The sequence below is a fragment of the Equus quagga genome, chromosome 13, assembly GCF_021613505.1.
Source record: "Equus quagga isolate Etosha38 chromosome 13, UCLA_HA_Equagga_1.0, whole genome shotgun sequence".
NCBI classification, from domain to species: Eukaryota; Metazoa; Chordata; class Mammalia; order Perissodactyla; family Equidae; genus Equus; species Equus quagga.
In genome coordinates this window covers 83,284,441-83,303,881 of record NC_060279.1, presented here as the reverse complement: position 1 = coordinate 83,303,881, position 19,441 = coordinate 83,284,441, and the positions used below count along the sequence as shown (strand labels likewise).

Genomic DNA, 19,441 nt, shown 5'->3' with positions numbered 1-19,441 from the left:
ACACCAAGGAGTCTTTCAAAGAGGTGAGAAAACAACTTTTCTTGAAGAACAAAAAGGACAGGATCCTGAGAATAGGGGGAGTTTAATTAGACACAGCAGGGCATTTGTCCTCTCACCCTTCCTTCCCTCCTTCAAACATGCTCAAGCCAGGGCCAACAGGAGTGAGGTGAGAAGTACTCCTTCAGGCGTGACATTTAAGGGGGCAACAAGAAAACTCAGTAATCAAAAAACATAATAGTTTAGGGGGCCAGCCCTGTGGCTCAGCAAATTCCAATCACTTCAGTTTCCCCAAGCTCTGTTATTTGTCTCAACTTAGCATACTGTTCTGCTTTGCTTGGGTTCCTCCTCCCTGCATTGCGGTCTGGAATATGCCTTCACAGAGAAAGCCACTGTAATTGTAGGAGCTCATGTATTTCCTTCTCTTGCAGGGATCAGAGTCCAGCACTACCAGTTGTCTAACGTCTGAAATGACTTGTTTCCTACATATGATCTAGTTTTCTATTTGCTTATAAAGTGGGATGACAAGTTTAGTACTATTATAGCATCATAGTTAGAAGCAGGGAATCCTCCGTGATATTTTTTGAGCATTTCCTTACTTTTTAGCACAAGATATTCCATACTCATCTTGGACTTTCCCCGCCCCAATCCTGGCATCAGACATTTCTCCAAGAAGCTTTGGTTCCTTTCATTAGAGAATGGAACTTACAAGCCAAGGTCTGGACACTAGGTATGGACAATAAGTATCATTGATACTGGGGCATCATTGCTTCTAGGCCCATTCACCAAAGAGAAACAGAAAATATACAAACACATAAACACTTTTTCTTAAAGCAATAATAAGACTAATGAGTTTATTTTTTTAATGAATTAAATAAACTTTATTTTAGAAGTTTTTGATTTACAGAAAAATTGCAAAGATGATACAGAGTTTCCATATACCCTGCACCCAGTTTCCCCTACCTTTAACATCTTATATTAGTATGGTATTTTTGGTAAAATTAATGAAGCAACATTGATACATTATTATTAACTAAAGTCCATACTTTATTTTTTCTTAGTTTTTATCTAACGTCCTTTTTTTGTTCAAGGATCTCATCCAGGATACTACAATATTTATAGTAGTCATGTCCCCTTAGGCGCCTCTTGGTTGTGATGGTTGCTCAGAATTTCCGTTTTTAATGACTTTCACAGTTTTGAGGGGTTCTAATCAGATACATTTGTGTGTGTGTGTGAGGAAGATTGGCTCTGAGCTAACATCTGTGCCAATCTCCCTCTATTTTGTATGTGGGATGCTGCCACAGGGTGGTTTGAGGAGCAGTGCTAGGTCTGTGCCTTGGATCCAAACCTGCAAATACCAGGCCACGGAAGCGGAGCACATGAACTTAACCACCAGGCCGCCAGGACAGCCCCTGGTCAGATATTTTGTAGAATTTTCCTGAATTGGCATTTATTTGATGTTTTCTCATTAGACTGGTGTTATGTGTTTTTGAGAGGAAGACCATAGAAGTAAGGTGCCATTTTCATCACATCTTATCAAAAGTACTTGCTATCAGGATGACATCACTATGGCTGTTAACCTTATCACCTGGGTGAGGTACACACATTTTTTTTTTTTTAAAGATTTTATTTTTTCCTTTTTCTCCCCAAAGCCCCCCAGTACAGAGTTGCATATCCTTCGCTGTGGGTCCTTCTAGTTGTGGCATGTGGGATGCTGCCTCAGCGTGGCTTGATGAGCAGTGCCATGTCCGCGCCCAGGACTCGAACCAACGAAACACTGGGCAGCCTGCAGCAGAGCGCGCGAACCCAACCACTCGGCCACAGGGCCAGCCCCCTGAGGTACACACCTTTTTAATGATGAGTTCACACGAATTCAACACCACAGGATTTATGCTTGCTTTCTATTTCTCTTCTCCCACAGTAAAACACTGGCTCCCAACAAACCAATACAGTATATTTATTCATGTGCTCAATCCTACAATGTATACAAAATAGTTTCCAAATCGCCACCCCAATGCTATTACCAAAAAAATCTAAGCTGAGGTCAGAAGTTATTTGCCTTTTTTGTTTCGTTTTTTGTTGTTATACATTAGGACTACTAGCTCCTTATCTGAAACATATAGAGTCATAAATATCTTTTGTTTGTCATTTGTCTTTTGCCTTTGCTTTTGGTGCATTTTGCCTTATAAAAGTGCTTTAGTTTTATGTTCTCAAAGATAGCAATCTTTAAATCTGGACTTTTGAGTCATAGTTTTTCCATACATCCAGGCTATATGGAACTCACCTCTGTACACGTCTGGTACTTGTATGGTTTAATTTAGACCTCTGATCAATTTGGGGCTTATTCTTTTGCATGATGTGAGGTATGAGTCCAATTTTCTTTTTCCAAATGACTATCCAGTTATTCTCCAAGATTATTTATTAAAAAGTCCATTTTTACCCCAATGATTTGCCGCCCTTATTATACACTAAATTTCCCTCTGTATTTGATAATGTTTCTGGACTTTCTACTCTCTTCTACTGGTCTGACAATTCCTGAGCCAATACCGCAGTTATAATTATAGAAGCTTTCTAGAATGCTTTAATATCTGGCAGCGTCAGCACATCTCACATCTTTCCTTTCTCGGAGTATTCCCAGCCATTCTCGCATGTTTATTTTTTTATTTGACCTTTAGTGTCAACTTGTGTATTTCCAAGGTGAAAGACAGCGTTGGTATTTTTGTTGGGTTTAAATTAAATTTCTAAACTAACTTAGAGGAACTGACATCCTTGCAGCAACATGGGCACGAACAAATCTCAGATAAAACGTTTCAAGAAGGCAGGCACAAGAGTACATGTTCTAACGGAAACAAGATCAAACCCAGAGACCAGAGCTCAGGACGCTCGGCCCGGCTCGAGGACAAAGGTACCACCGGGAACCTTTCCCCTCGGAGACCAGGCAGGACGGGCCCGACCAGCACGGGGACCCCGGACCCCAACGGACAGGACGAGTCGAGTCCAGGGCTTCTCACACCCTCACACCCCAGAGGTGAGCCCCTGTGGCAGGAGGGGACTTGGCCGAGACACGTCACCTCATAACAGAAAACTCCTTGCATCGCATTGAAAACACACCTGCCGCTTTTGCATTCCCCCTCACGATCTACATTTATTTCGGCTTAGATGGAAGGCTTAAAACTAGTTACCAGATAAACTCTTGGGCTTTTTCCTCCCTCCAAACCTCCTGGTAAAATGGCTGCTCCACGGAAATGGTGATTTAATAGGTGAGAAAAATTTCACACAGACACAGGTTTCACAGTCACACGCCAGCGTGCAGCCAGCGCTGAGGGGCTCCGGTCACACACTCAACGACCAAGTCAGAACCAGAAACGACACGCACCGTCACAGGAACCCCGCACACACGGTGACCCACAGTCACCCGCAATCAGAGAGAGGATCCCGCGCAGGCCGCACCCGCCACGACACAGACCTTCCCACGGCGACCGCTGCCATCGAACAGCTCCGTCGTGTCCCCCAGGGTCCCACACACGCGCGCGGGCCCCGCCCACCCCGAAACATCGCGAGATCCGCTTTGGGGCTTCACTTCGGCCTTTACTCCTAGAAACTACGTTTCCCAGAAGAGACTGCGGAGCTGGCCCAATCGCGACGCAGCACCGGCGGGGTGTTGTGCGTCTGCGCCGTCTTCCGGCTCCAGGCTGCAGGTCCGACGGTGCCGAGGGGAAAGCGCGCGCGGGGTTACGGGAGGCGCGACTGTGGTGGCACCTGGATCTGAGGTGGCGGCAGGTGAGGGGCTTTGGAGCGTGCTAGACGCTCCGAGGTCCTTGCGGGAGCGGGCGCCGCGGTCGGGCGGGACTCGGGCCTGGGAAGAACCGGAACGTCTCGCCCCAGCGTCGGTCTGCGGCTTTCCCGGCTCTGGACTACATTTCCCATCGGCCCCCGCTAGCGCCCCCTTTCTGCGTCTAGGCTCATAGCGCAGGTCCTTGGAGCCTCTAGGTGGTGTGGAGGGGTCCCAACCCCCTGAAAATGCCTGTGGATGTTTTACATTCATTTTTCTTTTTTTTTTTCCCAAATCTGGGACGAAGTCTTGTTTCATGAGATTCTCAAAGAGCAAGACCCCAAAAGATTTGGAACCACTAGTTTAGAAGCAGAGGCTTATACTTGGGAACATTTTAGATAATCTTGTTCAAAATCTATGTCCAACAAGAGGGAAATGGTTGAGTAAATCACGGGCCACTCATACAATAAAATATTATACAGCTAATACAAATAATGCTGAAACAGTGGTCATAGTAAGGAAAAATGCCTATTACATGATATTAAGGTTCATAATTATCTCATTTACACATTTAGAGTTAAATATTTGTAACATGCCAGGCACTGTCCTAAGTTCCTTTATAAAATGCTACTAGTATAATGATGAACTCAAGAAGTGGTTAAATGACATCTCTCTTAATACTTGGATATTTTCTATTCCAGTTTTGTTTTTGTTTTTTGGGTTTTTAGCTCATGTTAGTAGGTGGGTGGGTTTGACTTCTTTTGCTGAATGTTCTCATGTTGTACAAAGGGTCCAGTTGTGAATATCTTTCATTGTGGGTTAATGTTGCCCCACATCGTTTTTGATAGTTGCTTGGCATCTGTCATACGGCTGTCCCAAAAATGATTCAACCACTTGCCTACTTGTGGACTGTTATGTACTAATTTTGTGTTTCAGCAAATATTGTGCATTCAGCTTTGCTCACTGTTATGTCTCCGTGCAGGGGCATATTTATGTGATGGTAATGGAATACTGGGCCTGCTCCATCTAATTTGCCCATTGCAACCACACCCCATTTGTTGACTCAAGGCAGGGTCCACAAAGTGGCGTCCAACAGGCCTTAGGTAGTGCTGTGGGGTTCTTTGTGAATTTGGAAGTTGGATAAAGAGCCAGGGAGACTTGAGGGCGTTACATTGTGGGCATGAGAGAGTTAAATGGTCTGGTTCTGGAAAGGCTTCGTTGTGGGCTGGGCTGATGCAGATCAGGCAGACTGTGCTCCCTGGCCTGAGGACAGCCTTCCTTGTCCTTGGGACACCATGTGATCTCAGTCACTGTCCCAGGTCTGAGCATCCCAACCTCAGATTTGCATCAGTAACAAGATGGAATTCTCTGGGTATTTAGGGGAAATGGAAGAGAAAGAGCCACTGGTTCCCTGTCTCCTTGCAGGAGTTAAAACTGGGTTTCCTGGAATTGGGTGAGGGCCACAGTTTGTCCTAACTCTCTCTAGTTTTTGTGGGGGTGGGAGTTAAGGGTTTACTTGTAACTGTGGCATTCTGGGAGCTGTGAGGCAAGCCTGGCCTCATGTTTGCTCTTTCCTCCTCCAGCTCTGCCATCTCAGGACTCTGCCCTTCCCCAAGAGGAACCAGGAGGACGACCCATCAGCCCATGGAATTCTAAAAGTCATGTCCCTCGTGAGTTTTAAAATCATGTAAATATTTCCTTTCCTTATCCTGAAGCTTCTCACCTGGTTTTATCCAGGAATCTGGTTCTCAGAGGTTCCCATTTTCAGGAATTAAAAAACCAGGCAGCTAGTACCCTCTCCCCTTGCCCTCTCCACTCTGACCAATGCCCATGGATTTATTCTGTATAGCATCCCACATCTTCTGATGGCTTGTCATTCTGCCAGGAGGCCAGATGGAGCAGAAATCATTTCCCTGTATAACTTGAGAGCATCCCTTAGAGGAACCGAGGTTTGATGAAATAGAGATGAATACTTATGAGGAACATCCCATAGGAAAGCAAGGGAACAGGTCTTGGTTGGTCTTGATTTCAGTGTAGGGCTCAGTCTCCTGCTTTGGGAGGTATTGATGGTTGGGTGTGTATTTGAGGCTCAGCTGGGAATTCTTGAGAGATTAGATGCCAGGATTAAGGTCCACTTTGGGGTTGAACAGAGCATTTGAATCTGGGTCATTTTCCATCAGCTTCTTCTGCTTAAGAGCAAGAGAAGGGCAGAGCTAGGGACTGGGAGACCATCAGCGAGAGGGCTGAATCGTTCAGAATCTGGATAGTCAGTGCTCGGAAGAGCCTTCAGAGATCCGATCCAATCTTTGCATTGAAAACAGGAGAAGAGTTAAGTCATTTTTTCCACTAGATAGAAAATTGTACAGCTAGTAAAAGTAATCTTAGTTCAGGAATTTTCTCATAAGGAAAAATACTTGTGATATGTTCTGACATAATGATGAATCTATGTCTTCAAGCAATTCTCAACTTACATGAAAATCCTATTTTCTAAGATAGAAAATATTTCTTTAATAGAATATTCAGGGGTAAGTCTATCAAAAATTGTTGGTCTGGCCTTTTTGGTTATTCCATAAAAGTAGAAATTATAGGTTTCACATTGAGACTGTAGACATGCCAAGGACAGAGTAGGCCATGTGCTTTATTACACTGTTTTTGTCAAAATTGGGAAAACTCCATTTTGCTGGGTTTTAATTTTCATCCCAGACCTGGGTATAAGAGCTTTGGTTTGTAGTAAAAAGGAAAGTTCAAGAGCATTTGAACATTCTGTTTTACTCAGGCCCATTTTCTCCTGTCACGTGTTCACTTTGGAGGCCTCCAGCCTTCCTTTTCACCAGAACACCCATTCCTGCAAAGACCCCCTCCATCTCCTCTCATCCCACCAAGAAACATTTCCTTGAAATATGCATATATCACACCTGCCTGTTGTTCCAGGGGTCAGACTTGTTCAGGGATGTGGCTGTAGTCTTCTCCCAAGAAGAGTGGGAATGGCTGGCACCTGCTCAGAGGGATTTGTACAGAGACGTGATGTTGGAAACCTATAGCAACCTTGTCTCACTGGGTAAGGTGACCTGGCCTCTTAATTTGGACATTATCCTCGGGCACTTGTGTTCCTTCCTTGTCAATTTCGGGGTGCCTTTTGAGTGGTTAAAAGGCAGCTCCATGGGCTGAAGCTACATCTTCCCTAACCCTCAGGTGACTGTCACATCTTTTCCTGGCTCTTCTTGCAACTGCCTTTCCTGATTGATGACCAGGCCCTGCATCATAATTCTGGGGACCCACACCATAACCCAGTGGCATGTTTTTTCTTCAAATCCAGGTCTTGCCATTTCCAAACCTGATGTGATCTCCTTCTTGGAGCAAGGCAAAGAGCCCTGGATGGTGGAGAAAGCGGCGACAGGAGGCCTGTGCCCAGGTGAGTGAGGCCTGTGTGGGGAGAGAGAAGCCATCGCAGATAACCATCCAGGTGGTCTACAAGGAAGCAGGCCCTTTGAGTTAGAAAATTTTCCAAGTTGCCAAACTCAGAGGTCAGATCCCAGTCATCATCTTCCTTAGCTTGTCAGCAGCATTTGACAAAAGTGGTTGCCTCTTCCTTCCTGAAATAGTTTTGTGTGTTTGGGTCATCACTACCTCTTGTTCTTGCCTACATCATAAGCCATCCTCAGGGGCCAGCCCCAGTAGCCTATTGGTTAAGTTTGGCGTGCTCTGCTTTGGCAGCCTGGGTTCAGTTCCCAGGCACGGACCTATACCACTCGTCTGTTAGCAGCCATGCTGTGGTGGTAGCCCACATAAAAAGAAAAAAAGGAAGACTGGCAATGGATGTTGGCTTGTGGCAAATCTTCCTCACCAAAAAACAAAAAACCATCCTCAGCCTTCTTTCGTGGATCTTCTCACCGTCTCTAAATCTTTGAGCACCCCAGGTCTCAGACTTCAGCCTCTTCTTTTCTGTTTATTTCCATTCCCCAGGACCTTCATTACCAAGCCATAAATACCATTCATACGTGTGCTGTCTAATATGGAGCTACTGGCCTCCTGTGGCTATTGACATTTAAATTAATTACAATTAAATACATTTTAAAATTCATTACCTCCGTTGCACTTGTCATATTTCAAATGTTTAGTAGCCACTTTGTGGCTAGTGGCTACTGTATCGAATAACGCAGATACAGAACATTTCCATCATTGCCGAAAGTTCTGTTGGACAGCCTGAGTTACTACCTTCACCTTCAGCTTCTCCCTGAAACCCCAGATACGTATAACCAACCCCTTCTCATCATGTCCACTTGGATGTTCACCAGGTACTTCGAACTTAACAAGTCCAAAAGGGAGTCCTCGATCCTCCCTAGCAAATCTACTCTTCCCCTTTCTTCTGCACTTTAGTAACAGGGCACTCGATTCTACTACTTACTCAAGTCAAATACTCTTGAAGCATCCTTGACTCCTCTCTTACACACTTAGTCAGTCTGTCAGCAAATCCTGTTAGCTCTACCTCGAAATATATCCAGAATTTAACTACTTCTCACCAACACCACTGCTATCATGCACATCCACACTACCGTCATCTTTGGCTTGGACTATTGCAGTAGCCTCCTCCCCGTCCTCTGCTTCCACTTTTGTCCACTACATTGTATTATCCACACAGCAGCCAGACTGACCTTCTCAAAACTTCAGTGAGAGGGGCCAGCCCTGTGGCTGAGTGGTTAAGTTCACATGCTCTGCTTCAGCAGCCCAGGGTTTGCCAGTTCTGATCCTGGGCGTGGACCTACACACTGCTCATCAAGCCATCCTGTAGCGGTATCCTACAAAGAACTAGAATGACCTACAACTAGGATATACAACTATGTACTGGGGCTTTGGGGAGAGCAAAAAACAGAGGAAGATTGGCAACAGATGTTATCTCATGGCCTATCTTCCTCACCAAAAAAAAATACTTGAAACAAAACAAAACTTCAGCGAGGATGTATCCTGCTCAAAACCTGCCAGAGACACCCCATTTCACTTAAGAGAAACCCCAAAATTGATACCATGGACTAGCAAGCGCTATGTCTGTGTTGTCCAATATAGAAGCCACCAGCCACATGTGCCATTTAAATTTTAGTTCTAACTAAAACTAAATAAAATGTAACATTCCATTCCACAGTCACCCTGGCCGCATTTCAGATGCTCAGTAGCCATGTGTGGCTGGTGGCTGCCATATTGGACAGCACAGACTAGAACATATTAGTATCACAGAAAGTTCTGTTGGTCTGTGTTGCTCTGTATGATCTGCCTCCCCTCTGATTTCATCTCCTGCCACTCTCCCTGTTGCTCATTCTGTTACAGCCACACAAGCCTCTTTGCTGTTTCTTTCACATAGGGGTTGGCCAGTGTTTTCTTTAAAGGCCGGACTGTAAATATTTTAGGCTTTGCCAGCTGTCTGGTCTCTGTCACAGCTACCCAGCTCTGCCATGGTAGCTCGAAAGCAGATGATACGAGTTTACCAGCCCCGGCTTTGGCATGGCAAGCAGGCTCCTGTCTCGGGGCCTCTTCCCTCACTGTCCCCTCTGCCTGGGGTGCTCCTGCTCTGAGTGGGGGTTTCTCAACCTCAGCAGTGTTGACATTTTGGGCGAGATAACTCTTTGTCGTGGGGGCTATCCTGTGCATTACAGGATGTTTAGCAGCCTCCCTGGACTCTATTCACTAGATGCCAGTAGACCCCTCCCCTCATTTGTGACAACCATCAACATCTCCAGACATTGCCAGATGTCTCCTGTGGGGAGAATCTTCCCTGACTGAGAACCAAAGTTACAGTGTGACATGAGACCAAAAACATATCGATAAACAGTTTCCACAAAGTACAGTGAACTGTAAGAGAATTTCAGATGGGGAGCAAAGAACTAAGCATTACAGGTATGGTCGATTCATCCACACTGACATGGTCATCGGCCCCTGGGAGTGGGCGACGTCAGCTGTGGAGTGAGCACTGGGAGAGAAGGCATGTGCTGCCGTGTCACCTCCCATACTCACGGTGCCAGGGATGAGGACGTGGGCAGCTTCGGGGGCTGTTATTCTGCCCACCACCCCTGTAGTGTCAGAGAATAGATGTGTGCTTTTGTTTTGGCGTTTGAGTTGTGACGGCACATATTTGTTTGAGGTGCTCAATTTTTTTACTCCTTAGATGTGTGGGTTTGTGACATATTTAAAGAGGACTTCCCCTTCTGAGGTTATAAAACGAGTCTCCTATGATTTTCTCTAATTTATTTATGATGTTATTTATGATCTGTATGGAATTTATCTCACTCTAAGTTGTGATTTCACGTTGCTTTCCAGATTGTTATGGAGTTATTCAAACAGCATTTATTAACTAACTTGATCGTTTTACCACTGTCTGTAGAGCCACCTTTATCATCTGCTGTTGTAACACTGTATTTGGATCTATTTTTGGACTTTTTATTCTACCTCCTTAATCTCTCTAACCATGTGTGTCCATCCCATACTGTTTTAATTATTGAGGGTTTAAATGTATTTTAAATATCCAGTAGAATTAGTCCCTCTTCATTCTTATTTTCAGAATTTTCTTGGCTAGTCTCATTTATTTTTCCAGCTGAACTTTATTTATGTATTTATTTATTTTAAGGTATCCTTTTTTGGTGAGGAAGATTGGTCCTAAGCTAACATCTGTTGCCAATCTTCTTTTTTCTCCCCAAAGCCCCAGTACATAGTTGTATATCCTAGTTGTAAATCCTTCTAGTTCTTCTGTGTAGGATGCCGCCACAGCATGGCTTGATGAGTGGTGTGTAGGTCTGTGCCCAGGATCCAAACGAGCAAATCTCAGGCCACCAAAGCAGAGCATGCGAACTTAACCGCGATGCCACTGGGCCAGCCCCTGAGCTGAACTTTAGAGTCAGAATACTTATTTCCAAAAACAAAATTATATAATTTTTTTTTTACTGGTTGTAATTAGTAAATTATAAATTTACTGAGATCATGGTAAATTTATAGATTCATTTGGGAGAAAACTGATTTATTATGTAGAGTCTTCTCTTGAAGAACACAATAGGCTTTTCCCTTCATTGATGCCCATCCCTGATGAAGGTTTTAACATTTTCTTTGTATAGATCTTGTACATTTCTTACTACATTTATTCTTTGGTATTTTATATTTATTGCTGCTATTGGAAATGGCATAATCCATAATATAATATGGCATTCATCCACAGTATACTCCAACTTGTTATTTTTTATATATGACAAAAGCCATTTATATCTTCAGATTAATTTTGTAGCTAACCCAACTTACTGAATTTTCTGTTTATGACAATTTTTCACATAATTCTCTTGAGCACTCCAAGTATTCAATTATATCATCTGCAAATAGTGAAAACGTTTTTGCATTTTCTACCTCTGAGATTTTTCTCTCTTGCTTGATTAGGATGCTGATTATGCAGTACTCCCAGAACAATGTTAATGGCAATATTTACATATTAATCTTGTTCTCAACCTATAGGAATGTTTTTAGTGTCTTCTCATTAAGCATAATATCAGATTTAGGAATGAGATAGGGATATTTTATTAGGTTAAAAAAGTACTCACCTTTTCATATTTTAAGTTTTTTTCTTTCAATCTATAAACTCTGGATTGTATGAGTAGACCTAATACTAAACTCCTAATACTGAATAACGACTCTATAAACATTCAAGTGTTGCATTCTTAAGCCAATTGTGGTAATTTATAATTTTTCTGGAAAGTGTTCCTTTTTAATTTTTTTTTAAGTTACAGTAAAATATATATAACAAAATTCACCTTCCTAAAGTGTATAGTTTATTGGCATTTATTACATATACAGTGTTGTACAACTGTCACCATTATCTAGTGTCAGAATATTTTTATCACCCTGTGATATTGTGATTTATAACAAGAAATATATTTTTGGTCTTCATCTCTGTTTGGCACACAGCTCTTAAAACCCTTGGACTCTCTGAAGGCATAAGTATCTCCTTATATGCTAAGGAGATGACTAGTGGCTGAGATCTCCTGGATAGCTTCAGGATGAGGGCTGGTTGAGAGGGGAACTAATTATGCAATGAGAGGGTTGGAACTTTCAGCCCCAGCCCGCAACCTCCAGGGAGGGGACAGGGGCTGGAGGTTGAGTTAATCACTACTGGCCAGTGATTTAATCAGTGATGCCCATGTTATGAAACTTCCATAAAAACCCCTAAAGTATGGGGTTCAGAGAGCCTGCAGTTTGGGGAACACACGGAGGTGCTAGGAGGGTGGCACCCAGACACAGCATGGAAGCTCCACGTCCTTTCCCCCATGTCTTGCCCTGTGCCTCTCTTCCATCTGGCTGTTCCTGAGTTACATCCTTTGTAATAAACTGGTAGTCTAGTAAGTACACTGTTTTCCTGAATTCTGTGAGCCGTTCTAGTAAATGATTGAACCCCAGGAAGGGGGTCATGGGAACCTCCAATTTATGGGGCAGGCAGAGGCAGTCTTGTGGGACTGAGCCCTTAGTCTGTGGGATCTGACACAGATAGTGTCAGAATTGACTTAAATTTGTAGGTCGCCCAGTCAGTATCTGCCAGAGAGTTGGAGAATTGCTTGGTGTGAGGGAAAAACCCACACATATTTGTGACCAAAAGTGTCAGAAGTAAAGTATGGAGAGCAGAGCTGTGTTGAGAAGTGTGTTTTTCCTAGACATACCCCCAAAAGGAAACCCTGTAGCCATTAAGCAGTCATTCTTTATTTCTGCCTCCCCCCAGCTCCTGGCAACCACTGATCTGCCTTCTGTCTCTATGGATTTGCTTTTTGTGGATATTTCACATAAACAGAATCATATAATATGGGGTCTTTTCTGTCTAGCTTCTGTCACTTAGCATTATGTCCTTTAGGTTCATCCATATTGTAGCATGTGACAGGATTTCCTTCCATTTTAAGGCTGTATGTATATGCCAGGTTTTTTGGGTTTTTTTTTAGTGAGGAAGATTTGCTCTGAGCTAACATCTGTTGCCAGTCTTCCTCTTTTTTTTTTTTTTTTTTTGCCTGAGGAAGATTAGCTCCAGAGCTAACAGCTGTCCCCATTTTCTTCTATTTTGTATGTGGGGTGCCACCACAGCATGGCTTGTTGAGTGGTGTAGGTCTGCACCCGGGATCCAAACCCATGAACCTGGGCCACTGAAGTGGAGCATGCCAGATGCCTCAGGGCTGGCCCCAGCCACGATTTTTTTATCCATTAATCTGTTGATGGACATTTGGGTTGCTTCCACCTCTTGGCTTTTGTGAATAATGTTGCAACAAACATGGAAGTGTAGATATCTCTTGCAGATTCTGCTTTCTGTTCATTCAGATATATACCCAGAAGAGAATTTCTGGATCATATGTGGTAATTCTATTTTCAATTATTTTAGGAGCCACCATACTGTTTTCCATAGGGACTGCACCATTTTACATTTCCACCAAAGGGTTCCAATTTCTCCACATCTTTGTCAAGACTTGTTGTTTTCTGGTCTTTTTTTTTTTTTGGATAGTGGCCATCCTAATAGCTGTGAGGAAATATCTCTTAGTTTTGGTATGCATTTTTCTAATGATAGTGATGATTAGTAGTTCCACTTGTCTGTTTTTGCTTTCGGTGCCTGTGTTTTTGGTGCCATATCCAAGAAATCATTGCCAAATGCAATGTCATGAAGCTTTCCTCCTATGTTTTGTTCTAGGAGCTTTACAGTTTTAGGTTTTACATTTAGGTCATTAATCCATTTTGAGTTAATTTTTGTATATGGTGTAAGGTAAGGGTCCTGCTTCATTCTTTTGCATGTGCATATCCAATTGCCTCAGCACCATTTGTTGAAGAGACTATTCTTTCCCCATTGTGTGGTCTTGGCACCCTTTTTTTTTTTTTTTTTTTTTTTTTGAGGAAGGTTAGCCCTGAGCTAACTGCTGCCAATCCTCCTCTTTTTGCTGAGGAAGACTGGCCCTGAGCTAACATCCATTGGCACCCTTTTTGAAGATCATTTGACCATATGCATAAAGGTTTATTTCTGGGTTCTTTATTCTGTTCCATTGGTCTGTATGTCTGCGTTTATGCCAGTACCACACTGTTTTGATTACTGTAGCTTTGTAATATGTTTTTTTTTTTTTTTTTTTAAAGGTCTTTTTTTTTTTTTTTAAAGACTTTATTTTTTCCTTTTTCTCCCCAAAGCCCCCCGGTACATACTTGTGTATTCTTCGTTGTGGGTTCCTCTAGTTGTGGCATGTGGGACGCTGCCTCAGCGTGGTCTGACGAGCAGTGCCATGTCCGCGCCCAGGATTCGAACCGACGAAACACTGGGCCACCTGCAGCGGAGCGCGCGAACTTAACCACTTGGCCACGGGGCCAGCCCCTGTAATATGTTTTGAAATAAGGAAATGTGAGACCAACTTTGTTCTTCAAGATTATTTTGGCCATTTGGGATCCCTTGAGGTTGCATATGATGAAACCAAACATTTTAATGCTAAGACTGTACATAAGATTTGTAGACATTATTTAATTGGTTGTCCAAAAACAGTGACTATTAATGTTATATAATTAACTTTTAAAATAACTCTGTCAGGTCCTGTCAGGAAAATGTGAAAATAATACAGAGGACCTCACTTCTTTTATTGCTATTTTGCAACTCTACAGGGAGTTGAACAGAAGCCAGAAGTTAGAAAATTATGACTGTCAGTACTATCTTAATTTAGATGAGTGCAGAAGTGCTCATGGAATAAACAATACTATACTCTGACTGCCATAAATCAACAAAACTCAACTGTGTTAGGTGTCTGTGGTAGAAAAAGTGGCAGTTTGGAGAGAGGAGTGCTTTTAGTTTATGCCCTTAGGGGCAGCTGAGGGTTTTTTTGTTTTGTTTTTGGGGGGTTTTTTTTGAGGAAGACTGGCCCTGAACTAACATCCATTCCCAGCTTCCTCTACTTTATATGTGGGATGCCTGCTACAGCATGGCTTGATGAGTGGGGTATAGGTCTGTGCCTGGGATCTGAACCAGTGAACCTCAGGCCGCCAAAGCAGAGCATGTGAACTTGACTGCTACGCCACTGGGTTGGCCCTGACATTGCCAAAAAGACCAAGGAGTGTGTGATCACTTTAATTCCTAAAACCAAACTTCCATTTGGGCATAGTTACATGTTCCCAAACTAATTTTCTTCTGTCCACCAAGCTGGCTTTAATATTCCATGGTCCACTGCAATCTTTTGGTTGTCCTTCTTTATAGGATGGCAGTTGGATGTTGCTAACCATTGAGTAGACTGACCACCAGTTCATAGGTAGCCAACATAATGGCTGTTTGGAATCTGTCTGACCAAAGTTGTTAGACCATAGTAAAGAGACCCCTAACCTTCCTCTTGAACAACCAAACGTGGTGTTTGAAAAAATATCTTTACTTTGTGCCCTCTTCACATAGTCTTGTTACAGCTTCACGTGGATGCACTGTGATTGTGGCACAGGTTTCTGAGGTGACACAAGATCATTCCCACAAATGATGCTTCTTTCACAGACTCCTTATCATCTTCCATCATCGAAGTAATCTTTTATTCCAGTAGTTTCTGCTTAATATTTTCACAAATAACCAAATGAATAACAGTCCCTGATATGCCACCATATGAAGCAGACATGCCCCTATAAAGTCCTCTTGGGTCATCTGTCTAATACACTTCATGAGCACATTCAAAAGCACCCATTTGCTTTTTCCCATGGTTCCTTGCATTAGGCTGTAACCAACTCTTTAGTAGCCAAATGGGATTGGTTGCTGTGATTGTAGTAAAATAGGCCACTGCAGCCAAAACCATGCATGGGGCAGAATCAGGATCAAATACACCATTCAACTTTTCCTTGCAGTTTGAATAAGTGGCAAAGAATGTTCTGGAAGAGGCAATCCCCAATAAACTGGAGCCTAATCCTCTTAAACAAGGAACAAGACTGCTTTTCCCAAGGTCACCTTCAGGCAGTGGAAAGATCCGGGAGAGGCTGGTCCAGTTGACACTAGCTCTAGCTATGATGTTCAGCTAAACTTCAGAGATAGAAAGCATCACAACAGAAGACCACAGCTGTGTTATTACACCTTCCAGTGGATGTGTGAGAATGGCCTCCTGTACCACCACATCCGCTGGCAAGCAGATGCACCACTGTGTTCCTCTGACCAGACAAGGATCCAGCCACCCCCCTCCATCATTTTTTAAAATCAACTTTATTGAGATATAATTTATATTCAACAAAATGCATGCATTTTAAGTATAATATTTTTATGAGTATTATCAAATGTATACAGTTACGTAACTATCACTACAGACCAGATAGGGAACATTTTCATCACCCTGAAAAGTTCCCTTGTGCTCCTCCCACATAGTTGCTCATAGCCTAGCCCCAGGTAACCAACAATTTGTTTTCTGTCACTCTAGGTTATATTTGTCTTTTCTAGGTTTTCACAGAAACACTCATTTTTTAAAAACATGGTTCAGAGATGATTCTGATCCACACTAACATTTTAGAACTATCCTTATAGTCTTTCTCTCTGATTACTTCCTCTCAATTTATGGTATTTCCTCTTTCTCTGTTCTACTCGTCCATTTCCTAATTGCTTAGACACATTCAAGAGTTTATAGGTATTAAGTCTAAACTTTCTAGTTTTTACTATAGAAGTTCCTTTTTCTGCAAAAGGAAAAAGCAAACACATAGTTGCTGTTTTGTTCTTTTTCAGTATTGGAGTCCAGGTATGATACCAAGGAATTATCTCCAAAGCAGCACATTTATGAAACACAGTCACCCCGGTGGGAGATAATGGAAAGCCTTACAAGTTATGGTCTTGAGTGCTCAAGCTTCCAAGATGATTGGGAATGCAGAAGCCACCTTGACAGACAACAGGGAAATCCAGATGGACATTTGAGTCAAATGATAATCAGTCATGAAGAAATGTCTACTTTCGACCAGCAAGCATCCCTTACTTTTTATCACAAAATTCATACTGGAGAAAAACCCTATGGATATAACGAATGTAGAAAAGACTTCTGGCAAGAGGACCTCCTTATTAATCATCAAGGAATTCATAGTAATGAGAAACCCTATAAATGTAAGGAATGTGGGAAGGCCTTTAAATATGGCTCACGACTAATTCAACATGAGAATATTCATTCTGGCAAGAAACCCTATGAATGTAAGGAATGTGGAAAGGCCTTCAATTCTGGCTCAAATTTCATACAACATCAGAGAGTTCATACTGGTGAGAAACCTTATGAATGTAAGGACTGTGCAAAGGCCTTTAGTCGAAGCTCACAGCTGATTGAACATCAGCGAATTCATACTGGCGAGAAACCCTATCAATGTAAGGAATGTGGCAAGGCCTTCAATCGGATCTCACATCTTAAAGTACATTACAGAATTCATACTGGTGAAAAACCCTATGCATGCAAGGAATGTGGGAAGACCTTTAGTCATCGGTCTCAGTTAATTCAACATCAGACTATTCATACTGGCAAGAAACTCTATGAATGTAAGGAATGTGGGAAGGCCTTTAATCAAGGCTCAACTCTTATTCGACATCAGAGAATTCATACTGGTGAAAAACCCTATGAGTGTAAGGCATGTGGGAAAACCTTTAGGGTGAGCTCACAACTTAAGCAACATCAGAGAATTCACACTGGAGAGAAACCCTACCAATGTAAGGTCTGTGGTAGGGCTTTCAAACGGGTCTCCCATCTTACTGTACATTATAGAATTCATACGGGTGAGAAACCATATGAATGTAAGGAATGTGGGAAGGCCTTTAGTCATTGTTCACAACTGATTCAACATCAGGTAATTCATACTGAGGAAAAGCCTTATGAATATAAGGAATGTGAGAGGACTATAAATCATGATTCAACTATTCAACATCAAAAGGTGCATAATAAAGAAACACAAGTGGATATAATAAATGTAGAAAAGCCCTCCATCAGCACTTATCCCTTATTAATCATCAGAGAATTTATGTTAGCAAGCAACCATGTGAATGGAAGTAACGGGAAGAGCCCACTAGCTTAGGCTAAGCACAAATTATTCATTCAAGTGAGCATGCCTTCAGCCAGAGCTCTCCTCTGTCCTTTGTCATAATATTCATACTGAAGAAAAACTTTAAGGATGTAAAATGTTTAGACCATGTTTGTCAAAGAAGCAAGGAAAGGTTGGAAAAAATTTTGTCTCTAACACATTCTAGAATTACATTTTCTAACCACAGTGTCATAACTTTAACAATAGCCAAAAGTTTTAATTTTATTGGAAATTAAAAAGAAAAAAGCCAAATTACTCTTGGTTAACAAGGAAATAAATCATGCAGTTACCATGAATGGTAATGAAAAGAATGACAATGAGAGATCTGGGATGTGGCTAAAGCTACTCAGGAATTTTTATGGCCTTTCAATGCACGCAAAACATGAAAACCTGAAAGATTATACTCAAATATACTGAATGTACTAACCACTTTCAGAAAAATATTAGAAGAAAGAAGCCAGAAAAGAGAATACCAAACACTCAGATGATGAAAGAACAAATTAATGGAAAATAAAAATCGAAAATGATGACATAGAAAGTGGTTGTTACTTTATCATCTCAGTTTTTATTTCTTCCTGATCCAAGAGTAAACTAAATTTACAACAGGGTTTCTTAATTTCCACATTAATTGTTTTGGGTTGCCTTTTATAACTTCTGTCACAGATAGAAGGGGTTGGTTGCCTACCTAGCAGCCATACCCAATTTCCCTTCCTGTTGGTGCATCTGTGTCTTGCCTTAGAATCTGAAGATGTCAGATGCTAATTTTCAGCCTCCTTTGCAGCCCAGGATGGCCCATATGGCCAGTGTGTTCCAGGGATCTATAGGGGCTTCTGGAAAATATTTTCCTCATTCAGAAGACAGATATATTTGGAAGACTCCTTCCCTATCATTTCTTGCTTTTAAACATTTTCCTATGAGAATATGATACCTGGAGCTGCTGCAGCCATCCTGGAATTAAAAAGAGAAACAGGATCTCAGAGAAGCTGACCCAGAGCACTGACAACATTCAGCTTCAAGGCCAATTCTGGAACTCTCTCTGATGCCTTGTTATGTAAGAAAAATAAGCCTTTATTGCTGAAGTTACTTTTAGTTGGATATTTTGTAAACTTGCAGCCGCGCTCGCCCACCCGCCCCCCACACGCGCTCGTCGCCGCACCCAGCGGCTTCGTCATTCGCGCGTATCCACTGGCCTGCTTCTCCCCACAAACCGTCACGTCACACACGGGCTGCCCCACACCTCACACTCGGAGCAGTACGCAGGGCACGTATGACAAGTCACGTCCCACAGCCACAAAAACTCACAGACGAGGGTCCGGTCCTAGGCCGCCTGACGAGGCCAAAGTTGAGGGGTCGAAAGGCCGGGCTCCAGGCATAACTGGAGCCAAGTACCGAACTACACATCCCAGAAGCCACTGCTGCCGGAGTCCAATCACCGCCCGGATCCGTCTTCCCAGCATCCCTTGGGCGACCGGCCCTTTAGAATGGGCGGGCCGTGGCTCCTTCGCCTCTGGACCATATTTCCCAGAAGGGACTGCGGGTCCCCGTGGGTCTGGCGCCTCCGGGTTCCTCAGGCTGGGCCGGAGACTGAGCTCCAGGCGTCCGGGGGGGGGGACCCATGCGGCGTCTCTGCGCCATCTTGCGTCAGAG

The 19,441-nt window shown here is 42.9% G+C and overlaps 1 protein-coding gene across 1 annotated transcript; it reads left to right on the top strand.

The window, feature by feature from the left end:
- Positions 1-3,681: 3,681 nt before the first annotated feature.
- On the top strand, positions 3,682-19,375 carry ZNF582 (zinc finger protein 582). The gene is made up of 5 exons (XM_046681609.1): positions 3,682-3,777; positions 5,353-5,439; positions 6,701-6,827; positions 7,086-7,181; positions 16,470-19,375. The coding sequence occupies exons 2-5, from the start codon at positions 5,431-5,433 to the stop codon at positions 17,786-17,788; spliced, it is 1,551 nt and encodes a 516-aa protein (XP_046537565.1). The 5' UTR covers positions 3,682-3,777; positions 5,353-5,430; the 3' UTR covers positions 17,789-19,375.
- Positions 19,376-19,441: the final 66 nt, after the last annotated feature.